This window comes from Mycteria americana, chromosome 8 (assembly GCF_035582795.1).
Source record: "Mycteria americana isolate JAX WOST 10 ecotype Jacksonville Zoo and Gardens chromosome 8, USCA_MyAme_1.0, whole genome shotgun sequence".
NCBI lineage: Eukaryota > Metazoa > Chordata > Aves > Ciconiiformes > Ciconiidae > Mycteria > Mycteria americana.
In genome coordinates this window covers 36,111,408-36,137,039 of record NC_134372.1, presented here as the reverse complement: position 1 = coordinate 36,137,039, position 25,632 = coordinate 36,111,408, and the positions used below count along the sequence as shown (strand labels likewise).

Here is a 25,632-nt window from a genome sequence, read left to right as displayed (position 1 = left end):
ACAAGGAACTGAGGGGAGAAGGTTTACCTTAAATCAGAAATGAAATCATCATAAAGGCTTAGCTGACAAAACCAAAAACCTGTTAATAATCCGTTCTTGGGAAACGGCAGCATTTTTAACATTAGGCAGTAGCTTTTCAAGATTGCACTGGTGTTAAGAAACTGTGTGATATTTCGGGAGCCATATGTGACACAGCTGTTTAACGCTGCTTCAGTGCATAGCTTGTTCGATTACATATGGTGCTGGATCAGACTAGCAACGCTGCACTTCACCGAGCCGATGACTGAAATAAACCTGGATGAAAAGTGTGCAAAAAATGTTCTCAGATTATATTCTCAGATTAGGGCCGGGCATGTCCTAATAGCACTCTGTGGTAAGCAGTCCCTTTCTTCCTCCTCCTGCGGTAGCTCAGCTGGGATCGGGAGCTGCTCTTCCACAGCAGCCCGTACCCGAAACCGCTGCGACATGCTGTGCTATCCCTCACAAAGGCCGTCTCCGCGCACAGGAGCGGCAGATGCTCCCCGGGGCGTGCTGTGCTCTTCCAGAGCGAGCACCGAGCTCCAGGGCAGCGGTTACCCCGCGCCTGACCTCCGGCCTGGGCCGGCCCGGGCGCGGCGCCAGCCCCGCGGCTCGGGGCGCACCGCCCGCCGCGGGGGCCTGGCCCGGGTTTGCTCTCGGTGCCGCCGCGGGGGCAGGCGGGAGGAAGGGGCGGCCGCACACCATCCCCAATCGCTTCACGCCGCGGCGGGCTGCGCGCTTCTTCCACGGAGCAAGCGCGGGAGCCGCCGGTGAGGCCGGCTCTAGCGGAGGGGGCCGCGCCCGCTCCCCGAGGCCTGCCGCCACCCCGCTCCCAGCGTGCCGCGGCCGGCGCGGAGGTGAGGGCGGGCTGCCGCGGGCGCGGCGCTCCCTGGCGGGGCAGCCGCCAACGCCGGAGCGGCGCCGCGGGCCCGGGGCGGGCAGGGCAGGGCAGGAGGCTGGGCTGGGCTGGACTGGACTGGGCTGGGCCGGGCCGCGCCGCGCCGGGGTCGCCCGCCGGGTCGCGCTCCTTCCCTGGCGCCGCCGCAGCCCTGTGCTGCCGGGCCTCCGGTGCGCCGGGCGCGCTGCCGGCTGAGGGAGGCGGGCGGGAGAATGAGGGAGGGAGGGAAGGGCCGCGGCGGGGCTTGGCGCCGGCTCTGCCCAAGGGGGCGGGAGCCCTGGCGCTGCGTGCCCCTGGCCGGGCGGGCCCCGCTGTCCCCTCCGCATGCCGGGGAGCTCCTCCCGACCCCTGCCCGGCGTCAGCGGGGTTTGCGTTTGCGGCGGCCGGGAAGATTCCAGAAGAGGCCGGCTGCGGTAGCCGGGCGCTGTGGGGAGCGGGGCCGGGGGGCCGCGGCCCACAGCCCGGTGGGTGCCGGGGCCGCCCCGGCAGGGCGGCAGGGGAGGGGCGGGGCGCGGGGGAGCCCGGCGGGCCCCTGGGGCCGTCCCGCGCCCCGTCCCCGTCCCGGCGGGCCACCGCCGCTCCAGCCTGCGGGGCCGCCCCTGGATTTGAGGCGTTGTGTGGATAGGGTGAGAAGAGCCTTGAAAACCTTCAGATGGGATCGAACTCTTCTTTAACTTCTGATTTCTTTTTTCCCCAAGTTCCGTTGCGGCTGTGTCATCGTTTCAGCAATAGTAAACCTGAAATTGGCGTTGTAGGAAAATAAATAAAAAATATCTGAAGTGTAATTAAATTTCAGCTGTTTGAAAGAGTTTATAATTACATTTTATGCTCAGCCTATTTTAGTCATAAAGATTTTAATAAATTTTAAAATATTCAGAACGTTGATTAATTTTAATGAGCTGAAGTTTATGTTTTTGTAGTGAGTCTGGGAAAGCATCTTTAATTTTCAAGCTTAGTTCAGATTTCGAAGATATCACTGCAATGTGCTGCACCAGGTATCTCTACAGGGGAACAAGCTTTGCTATTTATGTGTTTTCCAAGTGTCAGCTCTTTTTAATTCTTAACCAAAAGTCTGATCATTTTGGATTCAATACCAGCTAGCTGATGCAAGCGACCTGTAGCTCCTTCTTTTTCAAATATGGCTTTCAAAACGGAGAAGCTGGCTAGGAAATGAAAGAAAACTTCCACCCGTAATTTATAAATTAAAAAGACATTGTGTAGGTCTAAAAAAGTTTGAAGGGCTGAAGGACTTGCAGCCAGACTTTCGCATACACTTAGTAACTTTCCAGTCCAAGTAAGCAGGATATCCTAAGCGCATAGACAGGTTAGGCCCCAAATTTCCTTTAATCTCGATGGAAGGAGATCATTCCCACTGAATATTTACCTGCATTTTACAAGAGCCTTGTAAAATCAGCTCCTTGGTTCCTCCAAGTAGTTTGTTTATATAATGAGTAAATTTATTGCATCTTTTTGTTAAATAAACCAATTAAATGCTTTGATAAATGTACATGCTTCGATAAATACACGAAGAAAGTAAGCAATACTCTTAAGGTTGCAGTTCTTACAAAACAATATTAAAATGCTCTTTTATGCTTTTCAATTGAATTCAGATTGTCTAGCAAATAGACGAGTTTCTTACCATCTTCTAATATAATTGAAACTCAAACAAAAATGAGCATTTGATTTGTACAGTCAGCAGCATGATTATATTCTTATAATAAATATTTGTAGATGTAGTGAATCCTCGTGGTTGGGAGAGAAGAGTACCAAATACAGAGATAACGAGTGGCAATCAACATGTTTTAATCTTCACACCAATAAGTAGGCATGAACCCTGCCTTAGGAAAAGAACTGAAAATTACAAATGCAGAGCAGAGTTAAAACTGGTATAGTTAAATGAAGTTTTACTGGCTGCTGATGCCAATCATGATTTAAATCAAGCCACCTGCTTTGCAGATTTTAAATACTAGGCTGGGCTCTAAGGGTAGGATTTTCAGAAAGTGATGATTTAGGAGCAGAAATGCTACTCAAGCCACCAGTGTGCGTATGGACCAGTGATGAGACAGTCCTGCTTTGTGGATAGGAATATCTTGATTCCATGCCCACCCACCAGCTATTATTGAAATAGTTAATGGACTTCTGGCCTGTTTAATCATCAAGTCAGATCTTTGTGCACGCTGTTGTTTGTGAAATTGTGTTCTTTAGTCTGCCTCAGTTGCTGAGTACTTTTCATTTGTTTTTGCTCCAGTGCTGATCTCTTATTTATTATAAAAAGTTGCAGTACAGATAGAGCTGTTATGTGTACAGTTGAGACAGAAGAAACTGTCCTGTGTTATCTCCTGGGCATTTCTGTTTGCAGCGGTATTTGCTATTGTCTTGAAGTTCCAGTTTGAAGATCTACGCAGTTCATGTGTCTGCTTTCTAACAGTTGTATGGAGATTCTCGCCCCATGTTCTTGCTTATCACTGTGTGGTGTCCACCAAGATAAAGTTGACTCCTGGTAAGAGGAGTTAGACCTATGCCTTCATTGCTTGGTAGGTTTGGAATTTGTTCTGTAGGTGATTTTTGTTCTATGAACGCGCACATGGTAGAGATGTCTAGTGAAGTGTATACTTGGTTAATAGGAGGTAGTAAGGAGCAGTGAGGACAGCTCAGCTGTGGGCCAGGCTGTGTACTGGTTAGAACATCTCCTGCATGGACATTTGGGAGGGTGTTTTTTTATATAAGTGGGACAGTGAACCCAGGGGATGAAATGGTTTTTGCCTGTCTAAAGTCATCATTCTGTGAAGGGGGAGGTAGGATAATGAGGTAGGAACATGGGAATGTTAAATAGGAAAGAGCTGAAGTGAGGTTCACACCATAGATGAATGTGGGGACCCTCTCTGGCTGTTTGCATTAAAAGGACTTTCAGTGAGTTGGGCACAATGTGATTCTTTTGTTGTTTTAATTCTTTCTATGGCATTTTTCTTCTTAAAAAGTAATAAACTAGTTCTGAGAGGAATGTACCTTTTAGTAAAACCCATTGGTTGTAGGCTTAAAGATGAGATACAAACACATGATGTTATTGTTCTCTTTGGATAGGTAGAGCAGCATCATTGCTCACTTTGCTCCCCAGTCCCTGGGGTGAAAGAGAGAGCATCATCTAATTTAGTCAGAGAGAAGTACAGAGTCTAACATCTCAGATGAGTATTTGGGGAGACCACAAAGAGAAGAGGAACACAACTACTGAATTGCAGTAGAACAAAAAAGGAAGGTCAGTTATACAACAAAGTTTGGTTTCTCAGCAGCTTCATTTTCCAAAACTCTTGGGGGTTTTTGGGGGTTTGGTTTTTTTTTTTGTTCTTGAAGTGCTGAATATTCTCAATGCCATGTGAAGTCAGTAGGAGCTGTGGAGGCTCAGCAGCTCTGAAGGCGGGGCCCCATTTTATGGAAGTCATTGACATTTCTATCCCTCATTAGTGCAAATCCAGTATTTTACATTCCTAGTGTTTCTTAATGTCTGGGTGGATTCCACAGAGAATAACTCATTGCTAGCATCAAATTGCGCATTTGTTTACTGGTCAGTTAGACAATCAAAAGTTTATGAATATTTTTGGCTGTCTTCTGGTTCTGCCTCTGACACATAAAACTTACAGGTCCTTTTAATCTGGAGTAGGATTCTTGATCCTTTGTAGTTCACTGGCATTTTCAAATACGCGTATCTTCCTATTCTGCCCGCCCAGTGGTTCTGATCATTACGTTGATGTCAACCGCAACTTTGAGCTCCGCATTCTTGCAGTTGGCTTCCTGCAGACCTTAGCAGTCTGTGAGGTGTTAGAGGTTTGCAGCTGCAGAGCTTTATAAGCCTTTTGTTTGATTTCCTCAGCCTAAAGCTAGCTGGCTGTCTGCTGACTTCAGGCGGGGAGGTTGGGGGTTTGTTTTGGTTGGTTTTTTTTTTTTTTCTTTTGGGGCTGGTTATCCTAGTAGCAGGTTAAACTCCTTCTGGAGTCTCTGTGCAGCAACTTGCTAATGTACTGTTAAAATATCCTGCTTTCATGGCCTGTAATGTATTGTTAAAAAAATACATGCTCACTGAAGATTGTCTGCTTGACTGCCTTGATTCTTCATCAGAACCTGAAATTGCCAAAGAAATTCGTAATAGTCTGACTTCATAAAAGGTCTCTGGAACGTTGGCCCACTCATTTGTGTCTTTGTGCTGAATATAGGAATCTTTGGGATTACTTTATGTGTATGTGTTGTAATACATGGTTTACATTTTAATGGTTCCCACTAGTGCTCTATATGTACAGTTTAAAAAAAAATTTGTATGTGCTGGGCATCAGCTACTGTATTCACTACAGAACTTAAAATATAGTGAATATGCTAAGAGATTGTAGAAATACTTGTAAGAGCTGGGAGAAAATTAACGCTCCTTGTAATGTCTTTGAGAATGTTGTGTGTGACGCTCACATTCAGAATGAAGCGGGAACGACTCTGCTGTGCCAGGGACCTTCTTCAACCAAGCCAAAAAACCACAAATAAGTGTTAACTTTGCGAGTGGAAATTCCCTTTGGGGAAGTTATGAGGGGAGTAAAGCAGTAAAATAATTTACTATGGAAAAAATACTTAACTTGCTTGAGTTCCAGTACATTTCTACTTTACCTTGAGACTAATACGTTATTGCCAATTTGTGTGCCACCAGATAGCAGTGATTCCTGTTTTCATTATGGTCTGGGTTTTTTTCACTCTTAAGCCAATTGCACTTTTAATCTAGTCGTGAAAGAGTTTTTTATTTATTCAGAGAAACCCCAGATTAGCTGATCACCTTTGCAGTGCTCGAGATGGCCAGGTCACCATAAGGAGACTTCCTAGTATTGGCAGGGTGGTGGATAGAGTAGTGCGCGTGCCTTTCTGTGGACAGCCAGCTTCTATGCACTGCAGGAACCTGATGCTTCAGCTCACAAAATATCATTTCATGTATATTACAATTAGATTGGTTTAGGAAATTGTGGAAATCAGTCAGGTTGATTGGGGGAAAACAGATTATATTGCTCTCGGCGAGAGCCGTGTTGTGTTGTGAGCTCTCCAACTTACGTTGTCTGTCCATGCCACAGAGCCTTCATACTGAAGAGCTTTGCACGAGATGTTCGCTGGATTTGGCCCAAAGAGAAGCAGCAAATTCATTTCAGCACTCAGGCGGTTGGGTTAGTCCGAGGTCATGCTAAGGAAGTGCAGGACAAGCACAAATCAATTCCCGTCACACTGAGAGGAGGAACTGAATCCTGCAGCGCTTAAGGCTTCTTGGTGCTGGTGTGAATGTTATTCTGAGTGGCAATCTGCTCACCTTTTGTTAAGAAGGTAAAAACATACCAGTTGTATATTTTGGGGTGTTTTTTCCTACTGCTCTAGGACAAACAGAGCAGCCATTTCTTTATTACTTTGAGCTTGAATCGTATTAAATGAGATAATATATACTCTGGAAGCAGAGTGTGTCACTCTGCTGTCACTAACCAGCATGCACTGGCATTCTGATACACTGCTGTGTCATAATCCTGCCAAAAACCCAAAAGCAACAGTGGTAAAATGAAGAACTTTGATGTTTTCCTTAGACTGGCATGGAAATGAATGAAGTAGTGAGAGAAATGCAACTATTTGATGAATTTCCTACTGTGCCTCTCTGCAGCTATGGAGCATATGTGGTGCCTTCCCAAACCCCAGATTTTTGCTTAGCGTCAGCAGTGCTTGGATACTGCAGTGACACAGATGATTTGGAGTCAGCCATTTCAGTGCAAAAGAAAGCTTTCACTTTCACAGTAGTTAATTTTTAATACGAAAAATTGTGTGATACCACTCCATTTTCACTTTGCACTGAGGAGATCTGTTCAAGAAAGACTTGAAGACAAGTTGACTTGGGCTGAGAAAGTATTGCACACGCACTGGGATAAAAAGTGTTCTAGAAGCTGGAAAACAAAGCACTCATCTGTTCGATAGTGCTAACGTTACACGTGCAACAATAAATCTGTGCCTTCTGTGTGTATGTCATTATATTTTTAATCATATTGAATACTTTTTTCTTTTTGCCCTGCAAGCCCTTTCCTCACTTGGTGTGCAGAATGGAGGGTATTTGCTTAATGAGCAAGCTTTTTCTTGCTGTTCAGCGCTAAGTCCTCGGGCCTTCTTTACTGAACACTCCTCCAACTCTGCTACGGGGATGTAATTTCTTAATTTCACTTATGGGTTTTCCTCTGATCTCATTGGTCTGAATCAGTGTCGTTCATTAGTATTGAACCTATTTTTGCAACATGAGATGATGATATTTTCAGTATCTCTGTCTGTTCTCCTATCATTAAAATAGTTGTTAAAGTTGAAAGTATCCACTTGCTTTGCCAAATGGAAAGCCAAAGATGGATTTTTCAGTGCTTGACGTTGTGTAACACTGTACTCAAGCAGAGCTGCATTTGAATTCAGTTGTAATTTTGAGGGGTCGGCGTTTTTGCAGATATCTCTCTGAGATTGCAGGATGGGTGCCTGGAAAAGTTAGAGCGTAGTAACCATTTCTAAAAAGCTTGATTCAAGTGGCTGGCTTAACAGCAATCAAACATTAGGTGCAAATAAGGGGTAAAATCTTTTTCTTCAGGTAGAATCTTTTCTTTTTTAAAGCAGAGAAGCTGTGCTGTTTCTTCATGCAGCCTCTTTCCTTGCTCGCTACACTTGGTGGCACCTGCAACTCTGAGGCCCATATTTGCTTCTGTTATGCCTCCTGAGTTACCTGCTGTGACAAGGCAAGCCACCTGGGGAGAAGAATAGTTAATATGTAGAAATTCCAAAAAGGTGCTCTGTATTAGTTTTGTTGTTTGTTTTTTTGTTTGGTTTTTTTTTGTTTTGTTTTTTTTTTTTTTTTTTTTTTTTAACTAGGTCATGTTCATGTGCCTTTTCTCAGGGTTGTGTTCAGTGCAATAGCGTGGCTTCCCGTGCCTGCAGGATTGGGGGCTGGAGCCGTCACCCGGGCGTGCCATGCTTCCCTTTTTGTCAGCGGTGGCCGCAGCAGCAGCGATGCATAGCCACGCTCTCTGTGGGCCTCTATGGAAATGAGCGGGCTTAGATAGGCAGCAGCAGTAAGTGAACAAGGTGGAAAAGGTTTGGTCTCGGAGGGATTGTTCTCAGGGGCAGGTATCTGCCCCGTGCTGGGGGCTTGTCACTGTATGTAAGGGGGCTGAGGTCCCATCTCTCTGCCTCCTCATACACGAGAGTTGTCTCACGTGTCTGCTCTGAGTCCCGACCGCTGTACACATACACCCCTGCATTTCTGATGCCCTGTTTCTAGAGCTCCCCATTTATTCCCAGTCCCAGGTCTCTATTCCAACTCCTTCTGAAATCTGTTCCCTTCCTCAGGCTCTTCTTGCTTGCTACAGAGAGCCTCCCACCTTCAGAAATGGGCGTGGAAGTGTTTAAGCGTGTAACAAAACGGGGAGAACTGATATGTGAAAACAAACAACTGATTTGTGGCAAGAATTAGGACAAGGAGAAAATACCTGACAAATTTGTCAATTATAATCTGCTAGTTGCAGTAGAGTGAGGCTCTGCTTTGTCTTTTTCCCAGAGCTGTGCATGATGCTGAATGCACGCTGCAATTGCTTGAGGCAGAGGCAATGTACTGTAGAATTAGATAGAAACTTTAAGTCTCTCATTGCTGGTACTTGTCCTTGTTTGGTCTTCTGAATTTGTCATAAAACCAGATTTTTTTGGTCTATTTCTGGTTTCATTTGCAGTTTCAGTAGCCTTTAGCTGTTTGCAAATAGCTTTGGTATTCCCAGAAATGAAAGAGAAAGTGAATTTTTTTTTCGTGTATTGACTGTGCCTCTGTCCTTGTAGTTGCACAGACACCTGAACTCGTTTAGCAGCAAAATTTAGTCCCTGTTGCAGCGATCAAAAGATAACTTAAAACGTCTTTTTCAGGACCTTAACTCACCAAGATGCCTGTCAATATTAATGATGTGATGCAACTGTTCTGCCATCTCTGTGAGAAGAAGGGGATGAAAGCTGCTATCAAACACTCTGGTCGAGGAGCACTGGTGGTGGGTGCAACAGCATTTGTTGGGGGTCTGATGGGAGGTCCACCTGGAGTCGCTGTAGGTAAGCGTGTGTTGCTTTAGGAACAAGAAGTGTGGTTACCTCCCCGAGGGAAGAAACTAGGAAGTCTGTGGAGTACGTATGGATTGAAGGAAAGGGGCATGCAGCGCTGGGATTTCATGTAGCTGGGCTTTAATAAGATGGCATTTCATATGTCGGCTTTTTAGAAACGAGGTATGCATCAGGGAGGCACATGTCAGCGTTTCCTTCTAGGGTGATAGTGACCTTGCTGACTTGGACTCTTGTGCGGCAAATGGGAAGCCATCCCGAGGTCTGAGGCTGAGATAGTGGCACCTTTGAAACCCTTTGAACAAGCTGTTAATAAATCATTTGCTTTTGGTGGGTAGAGCCCTGTTTCCCATCTGCTGAGGTGCACCAGTGTCTGAGGTGTGGGACGAAACAGAGAGCAAAGTAGCAGGCTCTGAGCTCGGTAGCGCGGGCTCTGCCCAGCGCTGGGGGGGGGTGAGGCAGGGGCGAAGGAGCACGAGACACGATGGTGGCAGTCCGGGGGGATCTTGGTACCTTGTGGCACAGAAGAAAAAAAAATTCGGGTGTAAAGCAAGGGTGAATAAGTATTCTTAGCCTTAGCAAGGGACAGGATCATCTTCCTAACAATCTTATTAAAAATGATGTTTATTTCTGTATTTTAAAAGTACCTGCTATCCACTTGGTGAACTTGTTTTTTTCCTCCGGAATTTGTTATTCCCTGTCACTTTGCTTTTTTTCCTTGTATGGAAAATGACAGGAAGGCCAGAGTCTAATAGTAAAAGAGTTGTCTCTTCTATGTCTCTTGAATTCAGAGTTGTCTAGTTTGAAAGCTGCCTTATCACTGCAGTCATGTGGGCCTTGCTCCTTGAATGCTCCTTACTCCTGTGAGCAGTTCCAGCAATTTCACGGGCTTATTGGTATTGGAGTGAACTGCAGTATGCCCGCATGAGGGTTAGCAAGGTTGAGTTACAAAAAATAAGCAAATAATATGTGACGAGTGATAACAGAAAATGCAAAATGAAGCTGTGTATTTACTCCTGTTACAAGTACAGAGCTTAATTAATAGCAAAAAATAATATTTTGACAAACTTATGACTGAAGTTATCAGGAACAAAGAATTGAAATTAAGCTTTTGTAAGAAATTTGTAAGCTGTAAATCAGAAGTAAAAATGTAAGTGGCCTCATTCTTGAGTGAGATGATGAGAAACACTGAAGTTGTTCTTGGATGTGTTTTCTCATTTTGTTTAAGTGTTTGTTTAAGCTTTCATAATGTCTCCCAGTCAAGCTTGGTGTTCTTCAGCCACTGATGAAGGCACTGGAACAAGTATACCTATTACTATATACCAAAAGTATATAACAATAAGTATAATAGTTATATATAATAAGAATAATAAGTACTAAGTATACCAAAAGCCATGTCCTGATTACAGTGCAACTAAATCGGAAGACTGTCATTGAACTTTAAAAATTGCAAAGGTAAATGACCCGGGGTCTTTAGTGGGTTTTAGGACAGTTACAGGAACATTTGCAATCAGGTGCACTTCCAGTTACACAAACAGCCTGGATAGGTGTGGGACTGGGTAGCAGGGACTGTCCTTATTGCTGCCTTGCACCAAGAATTAGAGGATGAATTACCTTCCATCTGCAGTGGTCACTGGAGAAACTCGCAGTCTATCGTGTGTTCTAAGGACGACTTGCTCTGAGAAGAGTAGATTGTGGATGTGTCGCTTGGGGGGGGAAAAGTGTGATCATGTAACAAATCTTGTCTCAATAAACTAGGAACTCGGACATCAATACTTCTAGTGGCTTTTGCATTAAGTGCCCCTAAATCAGATATTGATGTCCTCGTAAAAGTTCTTGAAGATTAATTCAGCCATCGTAGGCTTTCAAGTATTTCTGTGGTATCACGGGAAAAATTGCCAACTGAGTAAAATGTGCAAATTAAGGATTTTTTTGTCTAGTGAAAAACTGCATCCCTGTGAGTGCATAAATGACTTTTTAGGAGCAGTCGCTGGGGTGGGAATTTTGGAGGCAGAGTCGGTTCTGATGCCCCTCCATTGTGAGGGTTTTCCTTCCTGTCTGTCTGTCCGTGTCTCTGGGCAGCAGTGTCGGTCAGGTGAATTCCTGTCAGGGAGCACTGTGGTGCAAGTTAGACTGGTAACTCTCTGAAAGAAAACAACCGTGTAGGAGTGTGGCACTGATTTCTCAGCAGCCACCATCATGTTAGCTGTAGAGGATCCCTCTGCTTGATGATCTGCTTGAGGATCTTGATGACAACCACTCTGATTACCAGAGCATTTCTTGGCCAGCTGGGGTGGGCGGTGCAGGTGGGGTGTTGATTTGGTTGATGAAAGCATGAATGTGTCTAACCCCACAAAGCTGATGGGTTTGGTCTCTGCGAGCACCTTCTGAGGGGTGGACTTCAGAAGCGGAAAGCTTGGATCGTTCTGGGAATCTCTAGTAAGAGATTATGTGTTAATGGCACTGATAAGGCCAGATGTTTTCCCTGGGCCTGGTTTTATTTAGTAGTAGAGCTTTGGTAAAGAGACCAGTGCCCTAAGGAGTCTCATTTTTTTTCTGATTTCTAACTTGAAGCTATTAGCTTTGATTGTGTAGAGTTCCTTTGTGATTGCTGTGGATGTAGAAAGCTTTAAAAATCCTTCTTGGTGCTTTGAACGTCGCGTATAAGCCCAGTTAAAGTAGACACATACACAACTCTGCATTGATTTCTAATAAAGGTGGGAACATTGTTGATGAAGGCTGTAGATGGAATTTCAGGTTTTAACATTAACTGGTAAAGACCAACATCTCTCTCTTTTCTAGGAGGAGCAGTTGGTGGATTGCTTGGTGCCTGGATGTCTGCTGGACAGTTCAAGCCAGTCGCTCAGATTTTATTGGAATTGCCTCCTGCTGAGCAGCAGAAACTCTATGATGAAGCCATTGGTATTCTCAGGTGCTTAGACTGGACTGATATTGTTCAGCTGACTGCTCTTGTAATGGGAAATGCTCGTCTCCAGCACGAGTTGATAGCAGTGCTGAGAAATTACTTCACCAATGAGCTAAGAGCAGATATACAGTGTGGAGAATAAACCTTTCCAGAGCAGGCTTTTTACAGTGTAATGAATTTTACTCTGACAATTGTGATTCTTCAGCATAGCAATTATCAGTACTAACTATGAATGTAGGCAGATCCAAGTATTATTTTGGATTTTGGAGTTGGAGGGGCTTTTTGTTTATTTGTTTTGTAAGGATAGTATTAGATGACTGCATTATCCTGACACTGACTTGCTATGTAATTTTGAATTACTCTGCACTAGGACTGAATTCAAAATCATTGAAGGGAATTATGCTTCTCTTACACTAATGTATTACTAGTTAAAATTTTCAAAGTCTTTGTGTTTTATTTAGGAAATTTAATCCAGTTTGTGTAAGTGCTTTTATTTTCTTCTGTGAATGACATATAGGTGCCAAAGTAGCTAGGGCACTTGGAAGAATTTTACCTACTGTCTGTTTCAGTCCTGCAAAAGAAAGTATGTTACTCTACTGTGAACTCAAAGATCTCAATCCTTACTTTATTTTTTGTCGCATTTTAATTGTAATTCTTGAGTTAGTTATTCCTTTCTATAAGAAGTGAAGCCAATGCCTAAACAAGATCTAAAGCAACAGGTAAACAAACTGTGCACAATTAGTAGTTCCTGGTGTCCTAGAATGGGCATGGCAAGAATACACTTTTTAAAAAAAATTTTAAAATGGAAAGCTGAATCTGCCATTTTTTGTACTGTCCCTAGGATTAGGGTTGTCACTTCAGCATTGGTTTCTTGACTAAATCTGAACACCTGGTCCTCTGTTTTCGTGAAAATATTCGTGAGAAGCATCATAGTGGCCTGTGTTTTGCTTTAAAGTAAATGAACTCTTTAAGAACTTGGCACTGAAATTTGAGGAAGAAGGCAGCCCTGTACTGGTCCAACAGCAGTTGGCAGTAGTGGTGGTGGTTGTGTGGGATAACATGCCAGCTGCAGTTAACATGATAAGCTCCAAATGCAGTGTTGTTGAATATCCCAGTCAGTTGTTCACCATTTGTTTCAATGCACTTGTAAGACAAGTTAGTAAGTAGAAAAATGTGCAGGTGTGCCTTCTTTTGTATGTAAAAACAAGTGAAACTGCGCTGATAATTTCATTTTTCCCCTAAAATAAAGATTTATCTCTGTGTGTGTGGTGAGGTTTCTGGAAGTTGAGTTCTAAATGGTGAAGCTTTAAACTCGGAAGTTGCTATTGTATACGTTTGATTAATTTACTTCTGCAGGTACAATTTGCCATTAATTAATTCCGTGTACTGTCCTGCCTGGAGTGCAGGGTAGTGATTTTTCTTCTCATCATTTGAAAACACTTTTTCAGTGACGTGAAAGACAGATGGAAGTGAATGGTAAGTGGGCACTCCTTACTCTGTCATAGTTTAATAATGCCAAGCCTGAAATCAGTGTTTGTTCAGTTTCATAGACAGATTACACACACTCCAACTGGCTTTTTACGACTTTACATACTCTGTATATCCATCTTAAAATACTATTTTTATGAAGGTAGTTACTTTTATTTGCAATTTTCTGGTTATTTCACAAATTAAATTCACTCTTTCCAAAATAACACACTGCTAACAGCAGCAGATGATTGAATGATACGGTAGGATGGAGCCTGCCATCTTATAATCAGCTGTTTGAACCCAGACATGAAAGAACTTGACATCTGATTGTAAAGGAGACCATATGAAAGATGTTGGTTTCAATTAATTTATAATAGTATCCAGTATTTAAACAGATCATTATCAGATTTCAGAGTGGTTTCAGACATCTATCATTACTCCCATTTTACAGGTATTCATAAATTTGAGCCCAAACATAGGTAGTGAATTGTTTTTCATCACTCATATCAAGTGTCATAGCCATGAGTGGAGCTTAAACTATGTGAGTCCTAGTCCTGGATTCTGTGTTACTCTATTTCTTAGGGTATTTTTTTCAAATGCTTTTTATTATACACTTAGAAATTATAAACTTATTTTAATTATGATCTTTCAGCTTTCACTGTCATATGAAGGGGGCTTGTGTCATATGGGTACCAATAGAAGTTTGGTCCAAGTAGTTCAGAGTTCTGCATGGGCCAGTCTAGCTTATGTTAAACCCCGCTGCCCCTGAGCTCCCGAGAAGCTTTAGACTCCGTGCCAGAGTCACATACTCTTAGTCATTATAATAAATGTAACTTCCACAGGTTTTTAGATGACTGAAGTAGAACCAGGAAGAAGTGAATTGAATCCTGTTTGTTCTCTGTATCATTATTTAACAGGTTTGATGCTCGTGGAACTCCTTGGAAAGTGGCAGGTGCCTATTTTCAAAGTGGTAGCAATGGGTTTGCAGTTGGGTCTGAAACATGTTTCACTGCTGGAATAGAACAAGAACAGAACCCAGCTCAAGGGGTCATCTCAAGTGAGTTTGGACATATGAGAATTGGGAAATAATGAAATCTGATTGAGGAGACCCTGATACATAGCTATGTGAGGAGACCCTGATACATAGCTATTCTCCCTCTACTGAGGGAGAATGAGCATGGGACCCCTCCATGGTTTTGTTGTTTGTATTTTAGTGGTTTCTGTCAGTTCATACTGTTGAATGCTGCAGAAAGATCAAGTTCCACCTCTATTTCTCTGACTACAGCCCTGTGCTATCATATCGAGGTCACCATGATATTTGGTATGTAGCCTTATGCAGGGATTTGGGCAAGTTAAAAGAACCCTTCAGCAGATTTGATCATCTGAGGGAGAGACCAGCTGCACGAGAATGTATTAATATCCATCTGTTGCTGTTCTTTGGTAGAGACATGGCTGTCCACCGCTGCATCCCTTGTTGGTATTGGAAACAGCCACAGGCAGGGGATGGCATCTTCTGAAATCCATTCCAGCTGCGTAACGTCCAGGCTGCGTGTAAGGCACAGCTATTGCCTAGGAAACGAGGTGATGCAGTGCCAGCAGTTTCGGGAAGCAGCTGAAAGAGTCACTGTGGGGAGATGTACATATTTATATAAAGAAACCATCTGTGATGCTGGTTATTAACCTGGTTTGGTTGTAGATGTGACAGAATCAAGCTACATTTTCACTGGCAGATGGTGTATTTTTAGTTAAAAATTCTTTTCTATGTGTTTTTTTTAACCTGTCTGATCTAAAAATGGAAAGCAAGCATGATTATGAAGTGTTATGTTGAAGGAATATCTTTTTTTAAAAAAAAGGCAATCCTGAATTCAAACACAGATTAGTAATTGAGATGTGCCATCTAGCGGCAATCAGATTATTTCTTAAATTCAGCCTATCAAGGCTGCCTCAGTATTAACACAGTTATCTTTTTCCATTAAAAGTAGGGGTAACTTCTTTTTTTGCTTTTAGTCCGTTAAATTCCTGTCTTTAATGAATTTGTATTAGATTACAAATATCAGCCTAGCTACACACTAGACTAGAATTCATACACATTCCCTGACAAAGTTGTTTTTTGGTGATTACCGTATGTGAGCTATGACTGCACAAATATTTACTGCAGCTGCATGTCACATTTAATTACAGGGAGGAAATACACAATCAGGCAGAGGAGGGCGGTTTCACCCTCATGATCACTGAAGGACAAGTGGGTTTTGTGAGCTGAGCAGCAGCCACTTTGCAAAGACTGGTGAATTGAAAGTAAAGAATAATTGCTTGGTTTCCAGGAGGGTGCATTTCTTTGTTCAGTTTTATCACCTCCAAGTCTGCACCTGTAGCAGCTCTACCTGCGCAGCCTTTGGAGTGGTGCTCACCTCTCACAAATGACTGTGTGACTGCTGCTCACATGGACCCTGGAGTATTTGGCTGTGAAAATTCTGGTTTTTGCTAGTCACTGTCACAGCGCAGGCTTCCTAAAGGTCCCGTTCCCAACAGCATCACAGAGGCTCCCAGGCTTGGTCCTCTGGAGGAGCATGAGAACTGCAACAGAGACCTTGAAGTAAGGGTGGGGAGCGGGGTGCTAGGGTGGTGCACCATGGTGGCACACCACGGTGCCCGTGAGCCTGCTTAACTCGTTGCTATAGTTCCCATTAACTGGAGGTTTTACAGGGTTTTGGTGAGATCCTTCTGCTGTGGAAGAGGGTTCCCTGTATTGACCCCTTGACTCCAGAGTGCACAAGAATTGTACAGGCAGAACAATCCTAAGATCCCATTAACTGACTAATGTTGAGTTTACAGCAGGCAGTGAGAACCGCGCCAGCAGTGGTAATGGGCCCAGAAGGTGATGAGGCAGAGAGCTGCTTTGAACCTCCGAGCTGAGGTTCTGCAGGGTAAGTATGTGTTCCCACGAAGGCAGGTCTGGTAGCTCTTGGCTCAGCCTGTTTGCATGGTCTTGGTCACACATCAGCTCTCACCTCCTATTCCAGTATGAAAATAACATGGATTAGCATTACGTGGGCAGTTTTTGTAAGGACAGCCCCTCTCCTTCCAGGCTGCACACCCGCACCTATGGAGGGCTTTGCTGGAGAAGAACATTCCCAAACGAAACAGTCTCCGTCTCTCCCAAAGAGGTCTCCTGTGGGCTGCTGGCAGGAGGGGGTGCTGGGCAGCCGTCCGTGTAGGGCTCCGTGCTTGCCAGGGGAAGCCAGTGGCTGGGGTTCCTCTGTAGGCTGCCGGTCCCCTGCCTGTGCCTGCTGGCTCTGAGGAGCAGGGTGGTTTGGAGAGGTGCTCTGCTGCCTGCCTGAGGGCAGTTTGCTTAAGGAAGCTGACTGATCTGCAGCAATAGTTTGCTCGATGACTTTGGGCAGTCACCCAGCTTCCCCATTCAGCTGCTTTTGTGTGAGGTGGTGATGACAACACCCAGCTAGTGATGGAGGGCTGTGTGAGCTGAGGCTACAGACTGACGGTAACAGTGGCGTGTGATAGTACCAGCATTTTGTTATTACATTATTTGATTTCTCACCATATCTTTTGAGATGATTCCAGTGGTGCGGTGTGTTGTACTGTGCCCTGTAGCCTGATTACAGGCTGTGGTGCCCTGGCAGAAGTGCTTTCCCCTCTCACAGTTCACGATTCATAGCTCCTGCCGTATGTGCTTCACAGCGTGGGGCACGGGTGGGGTGGAATGGCTGCAGTCACCTGCTCCTGGTAACACTCACCTGCAAAGGACTCAGGTGGGCCAGGATAGCTGCTCTTTCAAGGCAAAATTCTGTTTAGCACACACAACATAAAGCTACTGAGACCCAGTGGGTCCCTTTCAGATGACAGGAATTTGGTGATTGCAACCCAACAGTGGTTAGCATGCCTTTCCTCCCTTTCGGTTGGTTTATAGGAAATTAGTGTTACAAACCTCACTGGAAGATCTTATGGAAAGGGAAGGGGGTTGTATTATTCAAAGTCATTATGCAAATTGATTTTACACAGCCATACTCTCATGGCATACCTGCTGAAATGGTCTGACCACGATTGCTTGTGCACAACATGAGCGACGAGTCACATCCTCGCTTCATCTCCTGGCTTCTTCCAGATTGTCAATGATGAACTAAGTTTTTGGACAAATCCTTTATATCACAGAATCGTATAGGTTGGAAAAGACCTTTAAGATCATCGAGTCCAACCATAAACCTAACACTACCAAGACCACCACTACACCATGTCCCTAAGCACCTCATCCAAACGTCCTTTAAATACCTCCAGGGATGGCGACTCAACCACTTCCCTGGGCAGCCTGTTCCAATGCTTGATAACCCTCTCGGTGAAGAAAAATTTCCTAATATCCAGTCTAAACCTCCCCTGGCGCAACTTGAGGCCATTTCCTCTTGTCCTATCACTTGTTACCTGGGAGAAGAGACCGACCCCCACCTCTCTACAACCTCCTTTCAGGTAGTTGAAGAGAGCAATAAGGTCTCCCCTCAGCCTCCTTTTCTCCAGGCTAAACAGTCCCAGCTCCCTCAGCTGCTCCTCATAAGACTTCTGCTCCAGACCCTTCACCAGCTTCGTTGCCCTTCTCTGGACACACTCCAGCACCTCAATGTCCCTCTTGTAGTGGGGGGCCCAAAACTGAACACAGTATTCGAGGTGCGGCCTCACCAGTGCCGAGTACAGGGGCACGATCACTTCCCTAGTCCTGCTGGCCATGCTATTTTTGATACAAGCCAGGATGCCATTGGCTTTCTTGGCCGCCTGGGCACACTGCTGGCTCATATTCAGCCGGCTGTCAACCAACACCCTCAGGTCCTTCTCTGCTGGGCAGCTTTCCAGCCACTCTTCCCCAAGCCTGTAGCTTTGCATGGGGTTGCTGTGGCCCAAGTGCAGGACCTTGCACTTGGCCTTGTTAAACCTCATACAGATATCCTTTAGGACATCTTTTATATCCTATTGCTACTGTCTTGCCGTTAGCCTGTTGGGCTATCAGAAGGAAGACTGGCATATGTGATTTGCTGCAGCCTCCATGACTGTCCTGCTGTTGGTGCGGGGTCTTCTGTTGAGGAGCCATCTGTGTGGTCTCACCAGCGTGGGGTCTCTGGGGCTTGACAGCAGCAATATATTCCTCCACTTGATGAAATGGCATCCCTCGTTATCCATACAGGCCTCTTAATTGTTGTTCTGGTGCTTTCACACACACATATTTCTGGTCATACAGCATTTATACCAATCTTAATATTTCTGTTAAAACCTATGGAGATTCATGTGGAAATTCAATTTTTCCGTCTTTTCCCTCACATGTTGCAGCAGCTCCAGTAGTGCTCACTAGTGAAATACAGGCAGACTCAGGGGTTTAATCCTGCATAGCTGCAGCGGTAGGACCTGCTGAGCTCAGCCTCCACCAGCAGTTTAGCAGCACCGGTGCAGCCAGAGGATGTAAAAGCAATGCATTTTTTCCCCAGAGTTAAAGTTCTTATGGAGAAAGCACTAGCTTCTTAGAAAGGCTGTCATTGCTTGACCAGCTGATGTATAACTCCAGACTAATTGAATAGCAGACTTTCAGCTGGGTTGGAAAGCTTTTAAAAAACCAAAGGCCTTTGCATTGGAGTGAACTAAAGCTATTAGCCCCTAATTAAAACATGAGGTTTCATCTTTACCTTTCTAGAGATCACAGAAATCTATGTATTTTTCAGGCTGTAAGCCAGAAATCAAACATTCATCACATAATTGCGGTAAGTGTGTGCTAATACTTCTCATTAAGTGTGATTTATGAATTCCAGAAGAGCCTAAGAGGTAAATATATAAAATTATTCTGAAGTCTGCAAAAATGAAGGCATTCATTTCTTTGGATGACTGTTCAGCAGGAAGGATTTAGGCAAACATGAACATTACGGCTTTCAACATTCAGCAAAGACACTGCATTTGAACATCTGTACCTTTGCAATTCCCTCAGAACGGTGTGGTTTAATCTAGTGTCACTGCTGATCGTCCAACAAAGACAACGTTTCAGCTGTCAGCAGGTACAGCGGCACAGCTTGGTGCAGAGCCCATTTTGTTGGGCCTCAGAAGAGGTATCGCCTTCGCCGGCTCTTCTGCTTGTTTGCTGGGTGACCTTGAGTAACTTCCCATCTCATTCCTGAATGCGTTTTTTTTTAAACACTTTGCAATCTATCCATAGGAAATGGTGTGTTACAAAGCTGTAATAGCACTATTATGCAGCTAACCACTCTCCGATCCTGCAGTCAGGACGTGAGCATCGAAGAAGGAGGAATGTAATAAATGTTAGTAGAGGTTCATAGCAATGGGGATGAAGAGGAAGCTGCTAGGTTGTCAAATGTAGCTACTTTCTTTGTGGCAGGGGAATGAAAGATTTACACTGGTGTTTGACCTTAACTAATTATACCCCACACAGGAGTGTCTAACAGGATGCAAATGTTTTATATTCCTTATTTCCTGCTCAGCCTCGGTGGGCAGGAGTGATTTAGGGTGAAATTAAATCTTTCCCGTGCTCTGGCATGCTGCTTTGGAGTAGAGCACTCGCAGATATTCCCTTGTACATGTAATCTGAAGACAGCATGAAGGGCTTGTTATTTCTGTATCGGTCAATAAGATATGATGAATAACCTATGTAATTTGGTGTCAAAACTGATCTAACAAAACAAAAGCTTTGAAGGTCTTATTTTTACCTTGCCCCACTGCAGCTCCCCGAGCAGCTCCATGTGTTGAGACATTATTACAAATTAATTGGAGAATCACCCAGCTGAGTCAGAATCAGCCCCTGAACACTTACAGAGATAGAAGGGTTCCCGATGAGAGAGATCGTGGAGCCGGGCAGGGGTGTGTGTAGCCCTGACCGTACCTCCCCAGGCACCAGCATTCCCTTGGAGCTGGGAGAGATCCGCGTCTCCCACTGAGGTGTGCCAGCCAGTGGGTAAAGCCTATCCTGGGTGCAGAATTGTAGGTAAGCACATCCTCCTTATATTTGTATGCATTTCCAATGTGATTTGTTGTTGTTGCCCAGCTAACTGTGCCAATGGATAGTTTTCTGCCCTCTCCCTACCAGGCAATTCTGTTTGATAGTAATGGAAGCTTTCTGCAAGAAGAAAGGCAGGCCAGGGCAGCTCTGAGTTTTAACTGCCATCTGCATTTACTCAAACCTCTCTGGCTCTAAGAATCCTGCTCTTTCAGGCCAAAATGAGGGGGGCATCTAACTTCTCTAGCTTGCCCTTCGAGGTAATTTTAAGCCCTACATAACCAAATTTTCCAAAATCCTAAGTTAAAGATTTGCTGCCTTTAGGGCAGTGAAGGATACAAAAGGTGCAACAGCTGGGCTTGGGAGAGACGAGTGCAAGAGCAAACGCTTCACATTACTCAGGAAGGCAGGGGACAGGGCAGAACAGTTTAGCAAATACTGCGTTAAAGCGGAAGACTTGCTGGAGTATCAGTAGGAATCAGCTGCCTGCTCTGTGCCTGTCTGCGAGCTAAAGTTCACGCAGAAGACTTTTGACCAAACTGCAGTTTATTAATTGCTTATGCAGGAACAAAGTCAGTAATAAAATGCTAAATAGGGTGCTGGCAAGGCAGGCTCTTGGATCGCATTTTGTTGGTTTCCGTAAAAGGGGCTTGCTTGCTTTGTCCCAGCCATTCTCTCCAGGAATCTGTGTATAAAAATATTTGTTCCATAACCACAGCGAACAGCCTCCCATCGCCTGGCAGCCGCCTGCATACTTGAGGCTTTCTGCATCTCTGAAGTTCAACTCTGCAGGAGCCTGTGCTGCCACTGAGTCTAATCCTAATTTTGGGCTTTCATGTCCCCAGCCTGGCCCCGTGGGACTGGGGCTGCTGACAATGGCGGCAGCACATGCCCTGTGACTATAGGGCAACGATTTAGCCTTCACGTTGTGCTACTAATGATAAGTAGCAATGAGGATAATAAGGAGCACTCTTATAGCACTTTACGTCTTCAAAGTGCTCTGCTGATACTAACTAATTAAGCTGCCACGCAGCCTTGTGACAAAGGTATGGATTTCTACTGCACATAATTTAACTGTGCTGTATTGTTATGCAATAAACCAAAATTGGATGGTGTCTTCAGACAGCAATCAGGAAATCAATTAACCAGCTACTGGCTGCTTATACCCCAACAACTGAGCCAGCTTCAACGCTGCCCCATGTCTTTTGGTTCGACCTGGTCCATCTTTGGGAACCTCAAACATTCATGCAAGGCAGCACGATGCCAAGTGTTTAACGAAGGGGCTCCAGTGTTTTGCAGCAGCTTGGTTTCCATCCATGCATGCGGTCTCCACCATCTCCGAACCCTGCCCAGAGGATGCAGTCCCAGTGCCACTGAGTTAAACCCGGGCACTGTTGTGCTTACGTGAAGAGCCCCAGCTTCTGTGCTGCTGGCACCATGCTGTACTTACACACCAGTACGATACTGTACTGGTCACAAAGGAAAACAAGATCATGCTGCGATCATGCTGCGTGCATGTGCCGTGCTGACATGTCAAGGAATAGAGCGGATGCTCTACTTTAACTGCAAGGTTTCAAAGCCTTTCCGGGCAGCAAAGCCACCTGCCTGCAGCACTGCAGCGCCTGCTATCAGCTGCTAGCATCGATGTGAGCCAGCGGTCAGTAGACCGGTAGGTACTGGTTAGTATTGGTAAATGCCCCCAGAAGAAAGATAACCCTGATTATATGGTCACAGTGCTGGGCTCCGAGTGACCTATTTTCTCTCAGGAAAGAGCTTGAGGTCACTGTGGACAGATTTCTGACAATGCAACCTCAGTGCTCAGCAGCAGGTCAGAAGGCAATGAGAAGGTTAGGACGGACGGGGAAGGAAGCCAAGAAGGCGGCAGTAAATGTTGTTATGTCACTGAATGAATCCAGGTCGCAGCCACATGTTGAATAGCCTGTGCAGTCTGCTCGATCCGCTCCGGTTAGTCCTTTTTGAGCCAACAAGGGCATTGTAGAGCTAGGAAGAATACAGAGGAGGATAACATGGTGTGGGAGGGCATCTGTGTAAAGAGAGGTGGGCTAGCTTAAAAAGTGTTCAACCTGGAAAAGACAGTAGTGGGGAGAGCTTTTGTCGCGGCTGTGAATGGCACAGAGATGAACAGGAGGAACAATACTGCGGCACAGAAGGCAGGGTGCACCCGCTGAACCGACGGAGGTGAAGGGAAGTGCTTGCTCACACAGTGTAACTGAATTGTGGAGCTAAACGGCACAGGATGTTCTAGGTGCCAAAACAAAAATGTGTTCAGAAAGCGATTAGGCAGGTTGGTGGCAGCGAGGACTAGTAAACATACTGGTCCAGAATCAACCACTGCCTTGAAGTTTCTCACCACAGGCTGACAAGAGCCTAAAACAGTGGAAGTATCTCCCTGTACGTGCCTCTTACATGCCGTCCCTCATGATTTTGGGGTAGGTAACTCCAGCTCTGGTTTATTCAGACTGCTTTCATATGTTATCCCAAACATATGCAGCACACGATTCCTGCAGCATTGTGCCAACATATGTTCTATTGCAAGTAAAACATGAGGTATGTGCTGCCAAAGCAGTCGCGTTCTGAAAACAGGGTGGCACGCTTCCTATTGTACAAAAGGGCTTTCCTGTGATAGGGGAGGATCTGCCCGTTTGCCTTTGTGCCTCTTACCCCGCTCAGGAGCGGAGCCTTCCTCCCTGAACACTTTCCCATGTCCAAACAAGTGATTAAGCAGAGGTAGAAAACCTAACTTCTCTCAGTCCGTCAGTTGCAATCAGTTATTTCATATTCTCAAAATTGCAGTATCAGCTTAAAAATTAAACCAAATGTCTTTATTCCTTGCACCAAGCAGAAAACATCTCCGTGCCACCAGAATCCAAATCACTAGCCAGTATTTTTAAAGCAGGAAAGCTCCTTTATTCACACTTACATACAGTGGAAGTTATATTAAGATACAGTCATGCTATTGCTTTGGTTTGCAGAAGGGAAAGTTGTTCTACAGAGAGAGATTACATGGGTCATATGCTGATTGAAAAGTTCTTCACGTTTTCTTTTTGCATGTTTAAGTGTTCTCACAGAACTAATTTAAAGTGTATTTAAAAAAAAAAAAAAAAGCTGCTCCTTTTCCCCTATCTTGCTGTTCTTCCCGAACCTGCAGCTGGCAAGCCCTCGGCTCGCAGAGGTCCCTGTTGTGCAGGGCTGGCTCAGCTGTGAGGGGCTCCGGCGTGCTCCACATCGCAGCCTGCGTCCCACCAGCGTAGCTGGGCAAGCTGGCCCCAAGAAAACCCAGCCTCCGGAACGCGAGAGACAAATCCTGGTGGGGGAGGATGGGCAGGGAGGAGAAAGCTCAAGGGCTGCTGGGTGGGAGGCAGAGCTGTACTGGAGAGGGACCAGCCGGCTGTGCTCCAAACAGCTGGTAACACCGCATCTGCTTCTGGAGCTGCCTGTGAAATCTTGCGTCTGGGGAGCTGCATCGCTCGCGCTCGGGTAACGGCCAGCTCCTCTGCCTGCTTCCAGCACAGGACCCTTCCCACCTCCCACGGGGAAGAGGAGTGGCAATCCTGGGGGCTCCCCGCCACCTGCTTCATGGATTGCCCAGGTGGCTCTCCTGCGTGGTGAGGGTGCTGAAACAGGGGAAGCTGGGTGGAGGAGTAACCCTATTTTTACCAGTCTGTCTCTAACTTGTAAGGTCTAAACCAACAAGCATATCCTTTAGAATCCCTTCTGTGACACAGCCGTGTGCTGGGCTTTGGCTACTGCATGTCCCTGAGGAGAGAGAGGGACTGTCAGCTGGCGTGAGGGATGGTGCTTACCGACTGCCAGGGCGCTTGCAGCACTGCTGCTCCAGAAGGGGCTGTCTTCGGGCTCCAGGGGCCTGCTGTGAGGGGCTGCCCTTGCTCGGGGGCTACACCAGCTGCGTTACAGACCCCGGTTTTAGGACGGTAACATACCTCTAACTGCTGTGTTACAGGGGCAGCAGTGGTACTGCTGAAGTCTTGAAACAGCAAAGCGTGGCAGACTCCATTTGTCATCCTCCCCAGATTAACACCGTCGCTCTTTCTTTACCAGTGGATTTTGCAGACCCTCTCATCGTTAAGGCTGTTTCCTTGCAAACAGATGGCTGCAGCGTGTGACTTCTCGAGTGCCTGTTGGGACCCAGCAGGGCTACAGGGGCTTGCTCAGCCTGCTGGCCTGCGGGTCTTGTATCTGCCTCGAACGTGGCACTAGGAAATGAACAAATGCGGCTGCAGCCCAACACCCTGCGGGCCAAGTCCTCCCCCGGCCACGGGACAGGTGTGACTGACACCAGCCTGTCTCTGCTGAGGTTTGGGGGGGTAAGGTGTCTCCCCTGCATGAACCGCAGCAGAAAGCTCTTTGCAGGGTTAACGCACGGCGTCACCCCTCCCTCTGCTCTGCTGGGGTGATTCGGTGAAGTCAGCTGTGCTAGGAGTGCGTCAGGGAGCAGCTGGTCCTGCCAAGCCAGCGAAAAACGGCCTCTCCTCGGAGAGGAGACACCCTGCAAGCGGCGTGAGGCTCCCTCCTGCCGCCGGAGCTGGGCAGGGGAAGGTGCTTGGGCAGCTCCCCTGCTCCTGCGGCCCCAGCCGTGGAGGCCGGAGCGGAGCGCTTGCTCTGGGTACGGCCGGGGAGCAGGGCCGGGGGCAAAGGGCGTGCAAAGCCTTACAGGAGTGTATGGAAGACCTTTGGACTAGGAAAGGCCGTGCACGGTGAAACCTGGCTGGGCTGCCTGGCTCTCGGAGGCTGGTCAGTAAACAAGCGTGCCGTGCTTGAGGCCATTTTTTGGAAGGCGCTCGAGACTTGGTTTGGTTTGCCTGACGCTTGCTGCTGAGCAAACACTCCTCAAGTCAGAGACTTTGATGGAAACCAGATAGTTGTGACCTGGGTGCTGGTGGCTCTGGTTTGTGGGTTTGTTTTGCTGGCTCGCACTGTGGTATCCGAGCCAGTGCGGCCGTTTGAGCTGTGAGGACAGCTGAGGACGACTGGAAGGGGAGCTCCCGGGCAAGGGGCTCGTTCTGCGGCAATGTGCAGAGCCAGCGTGCCGCACGCAGGGTGACAGAACGGATGCGAGGAAATGGCCTCAGGTTGCGCCAGGGAAGCTTTAGATTGGATATTAGGAAAAATGTCTTCACTGAAAGGGTTGTCAAGCATTGGAACAGGCTGCCCAGGGAAGTGGCTGAGTCG

The 25,632-nt window shown here is 46.0% G+C and overlaps 2 protein-coding genes across 4 annotated transcripts in view; both read left to right on the top strand.

The window, feature by feature from the left end:
• Positions 1 to 6,110, top strand: part of LOC142413956 (uncharacterized protein F13E9.13, mitochondrial-like) — a 54,252-nt gene extending 48,142 nt beyond the window's left edge. The window contains exon 8 of the mRNA XM_075510713.1: positions 6,010 to 6,110. Coding sequence (XP_075366828.1) covers positions 6,010 to 6,023 — 14 coding nt within the window. The 3' untranslated portion in view covers positions 6,024 to 6,110. The remainder of the gene's footprint in view (positions 1 to 6,009) is intronic.
• Positions 743 to 13,220, top strand: C8H19orf12 (chromosome 8 C19orf12 homolog). 3 transcript variants are annotated; one of them, XM_075510720.1, is made up of 3 exons: positions 743 to 875; positions 8,852 to 9,028; positions 11,837 to 13,220. In XM_075510720.1, exons 2-3 carry the CDS (start codon positions 8,869 to 8,871, stop codon positions 12,100 to 12,102), a joined length of 426 nt encoding a protein of 141 aa, XP_075366835.1. In that variant the 5' UTR covers positions 743 to 875; positions 8,852 to 8,868; the 3' UTR covers positions 12,103 to 13,220. The 3 variants fall into 3 exon arrangements, with proteins under 3 accessions (XP_075366835.1, XP_075366834.1, XP_075366836.1); XM_075510719.1 differs by lacking the exon at positions 743 to 875 and adding an exon at positions 6,129 to 6,253; XM_075510721.1 differs by lacking the exon at positions 743 to 875 and adding an exon at positions 7,889 to 8,010.
• Positions 13,221 to 25,632: the final 12,412 nt, after the last annotated feature.